This window comes from Plectropomus leopardus, unplaced genomic scaffold (genome assembly GCF_008729295.1).
Source record: "Plectropomus leopardus isolate mb unplaced genomic scaffold, YSFRI_Pleo_2.0 unplaced_scaffold17753, whole genome shotgun sequence".
Classification (NCBI taxonomy): domain Eukaryota; kingdom Metazoa; phylum Chordata; class Actinopteri; order Perciformes; family Serranidae; genus Plectropomus; species Plectropomus leopardus.
Window position 1 is genome coordinate 1 of NW_024619113.1, and position 3,945 is coordinate 3,945.

Consider the following 3,945-nt stretch of genomic DNA (forward strand, 5'->3'; position numbering starts at 1 on the left):
ACACACTCATAAACTATCTTGTCATTGTGGTATTGCGTGTTTTTATGAGGGGCTGGTGAAGCAGAAACAATCCAAGCAGTGCAGATCGCTGCCTGAATGCAGGTCAGAGCCATAACGGTTCCTCTCTGCTGCACAGCACCAAACCACTTCAGACTCGTTCCGCCCCCTGGCTTTGAGGCCTTAAACACAGCTATAACCACCATGGTTTTTACCAGAATACACGAAACACAAAGCACAAAGCTGATCCCAAATGCTACATGTCTCAACTGGCATGTCCAAAGACTTGGACGCCCCATAAACAGCAGTGAACACAGGAAACATAATTTAAGTGACACCAAGAGCAGAAAACTCAGTTCTGAATTGTTGGCACGTACCATAGGTGTACTGCGATGATAGGTGAAGATTCCAAGAACAACAGCACATACAAAAGTGCCCAGCAATGAGGTGGTTGTCAAAAAGATACCTAGTGGCTCATGATAGGAGAGAAACTCAGTTCTCTTAGGAACACAGTGGTCTCGCTGAGTGCTGGACCAGAAGTCCTCTGGACAACTTGTGCACTCCATGGAGTCTGACAAAAAGGGGAAGCCAGTTAGATACTTGTTTTTATTTAATTTCAGAATTGCAATGTTTTAAACTGAATACCAACCAGTTTTATTGCTGATCTTTCCTTCAGAACAAGGGATGCAGTCAAAACAGCACTCAGGTTCCCCCTTCTTTCTGGCCATGCGGGTACCTGGAGGACAGCTCTCACTGCACACTGACCGTGGTGGCTGTAGAAAGAAAAATTTATGTTTAATGCATTGTTGTTATTTGTTGCTGAGATTTGGATAACCTAGGATAGAAAAAGCAGAAATAACCTCTCTGGTTTCAAAGTTCCAGAAGATTTTGTCCTCATGAATTGTGAGTTCTTCACCTTTGAAGGCTGACTTCTTAACCTCACCAACACTCTGAATTTTGGTCCCTCCATCTGGGAGCCACAGCCAGTTCATAATATCATATATTGGTAAGGCGTCACCATTCTCATCAAATGACACTTGATCGCCAAATGTTGTGGTGAAGTTGACCTTTTGCAAATAATGTACAAGCTGCAAAAAAAGAGATTAGGACAGATTTCATTTAGAGGCTTACTTCAAATAATATGCATTAAAATGTATGACTTTTTATGTCTATAAATTCTGTTTCTGAAATTAAGGCTGTTGTTCATTTTTAACTGCTTCAATAGCATTAGTCTGTCATCACACCAACAAAACAATATAAGAATGTGTTTGCTCCTGTTTTGTATTATGTACTTAACTTTGAAATAAAATAATGACATTAAGACCAATTTTATTGATTTAATTATTACAAAAAAAGAAATACTGTATAGTCTTTTTCTATATTCTATACTATAAAAACTTCATTCATTAAGTTCCATAAGGTTTAGTAGCTGTTTTAAAACACAGAGAGTTGGAGCGTAAACTGATATCACACCTGCCATGGTTCCAGTGTTTGCAAAGTAGCACAGCTGTGCTCATTGAAAGGACCTTTCCCAGGCACACATTGCAGCATGTCATCAAGGGCATATGCCAGAGAATACACAGCCTTGTAAACATTGTAATCAGGCCTGAGGTTAGAAAGATCTAAAAACTCAGTCTCAACACTTTCAATGTCTTCTTCTCCGGTGCATAATGCTCTTTCAGCTTCAACCCAGCCTGCTGGAAGTGGTACAAATCTACACTTAAATGTGTGTTCCCAAAACTGTCTCACCTGAAATGTATATATAAACTTGTTATCAAATAAAATGACAATAAATTATTCTTGCAATGTTAGATAAATTTGTAAGATTAAACTTTTACCATGCTATTTCCAAAGATGCTGCTGTCATTCTGGTCAGGGCGTATTTGTAGGAGGAATTCCCTTAGACCTGGTATTTTTCCCCGACGTATGGCAATGCCCAGTGTGCCACTCAGGTATGGCATAAAGTGAGGTGTCAGGAGCACAGTAGCCGTTGTCAAGGCTTCACTCACTATCCACTGGCGGCCCGTCACATTCTGTCTCACCACCTATGCATTGCATTAAACAAAAGTATGATATTGTTTTTAAATAACATAAATGTAAATATACTATATTTGGTCATACCTCTGTTAAAAAAGTACAGAATGTTTTGGAGCAAATATTATCTTGTCTACAGTAATAAAGGAAAATATAAGCACATAATTAAGAAATGTTAAAAAAAAATTATCTGAACCTCTTCCATTAGTTGAATCATGTGGAACTCATGAGCAAACACCATAACCACACGAGCTGTTGGTGTCTTTATCAAATGTACAATCCTCCTGAGTTCACTTGTGTCACTGTCCCAGGGCAAAACCTCCAAGTAGGCCAGACAACCTCCACCAGACTGAACCAGATCCGACCGAAATGATCGGGCAACATGATGTCCATAGTCATCATCACTGACCAGAAGGCCAACCCAAGTCCAGCCAAAGTGTTTTAGAATCTGAATCATAGCACGCACCTAGTGGATATATTGGTGTGAAGGGATTAGTGCCCAGACAACTTTATTTGTATGTAATAAAATATACAACTAACTTCAGTTATTGTAAATTTTAGACATCCAAGTTTCACAAGGAAAGTTAATTAATCACATTAATAGTGAAAAATGGATTCTTTCACTTGGGGCATTTTTCACAAAGTTGCTGTACACTTGTGGCATAAATTCTTGCAGTTCTTAATTTTACTCATGGCAATTCACCTGGAAAGCATCACTTGGGATTGTTCTAAAGAAGGATGGAAACCGTTGCTGATCACTTAGGCAGGAACATGTGGCAAAATAACTCACCTGTAAAGCAACATACAATATAAACTCAACGTATGCATCTCATCAAAGTCAGACGTCACAGTATTTTCACAATGTATTACACTCAGGATTTACATTAATTCAAATATTATACATAAATATACAACAGTACAAAGTATAAAAGATAGGAAACTTACAATGGGCATTTTGTATAAACCTAGCACATTGGAGATGGCAATAGAAAATGTTGAATAGTGGTCACCCACAATCCCAAGAACGGGAGGAGTCCCTAAACACTTTTCCTCAAGTAGAAACTTCTCCTCTTGACCACTGGCCAATGATAACGCACCACTGAATCCAATTACAAGTGCACCACAGTTATCGTAAAGACTGTATCCCACAGTCACATTAGGTAGCAGATTGGAGTTCTTGTTGATCTCATCAATAGCAAAGGCCATGGTCATGGCGTGCCGGAACCCTAGAGTGTCAAAGCTAACACACAAAGTCTCACTTTTAACCACCAAAAAGTAATATGTAACCCAGAGAACTGGGTAGATCTTTACAAAGAAAATCTAAACCTGTTACACTATTGTAATAATATACTTTTTACACTGTATTTTCATGTTTTAAAAGTATCACTAAAAGTGTAATTACAAGTTACATGATTCACTATTCACTTTATTTTTTGCACACACCATAATTTGTACAGACCCATGCTGTCTCCTGCATGTGTATGATACTTGTGAGTGAAACTTACCCTTTGCAGCTGGGCTGCTGTGGCTCTGAGGTAAATGTCCGCTCAGGGAAGACAGAGGTGTAGTGGACCTCAAACAGCCCACCCAGAACCACATCTCCAGGCTTGTGCATTCCATTGAGATGGAACTTTTTCCGCAATTTGCAAGATGAGGGAAAAGAGGACGACAGACAGAATAAAGAGGAGGATAAGAGAAAGACCAAGGTAAGGCATAAATGCAAAAACAAATATGTATCAAGTGAAGAGCCCATAACTGCCCTTGTCTTTCACATTTGTTTCTGTTATTTGCTCAAGGTTACCAAAATTTATATGTCATCCTCAGGGCAGGCCTTCTGTCACTGTTTGGTCTTCAACAACGCCCATCAAGGCTATAGGGGCAGGACATAACACACATATCAACTTAATTATATTA

At 39.1% G+C, this 3,945-nt stretch overlaps 1 protein-coding gene across 1 annotated transcript; it reads right to left on the reverse strand.

Moving 5' to 3' along the window:
- Positions 1–6: 6 nt before the first annotated feature.
- On the reverse strand, positions 7–3,709 carry LOC121964917 (extracellular calcium-sensing receptor-like; the record flags this gene model as incomplete). The annotated part of the gene is made up of 9 exons (XM_042515094.1): positions 3,537–3,709; positions 2,977–3,271; positions 2,735–2,821; positions 2,228–2,497; positions 1,836–2,042; positions 1,471–1,746; positions 858–1,085; positions 647–770; positions 7–568 (listed from the first exon to the last, which is right to left on the reverse strand). Coding segments are annotated over exons 1-9 (2,159 nt in total), but the record flags the coding sequence as incomplete, so codon positions are not given.
- Between the last annotated feature and the right edge of the window lie 236 nt (positions 3,710–3,945).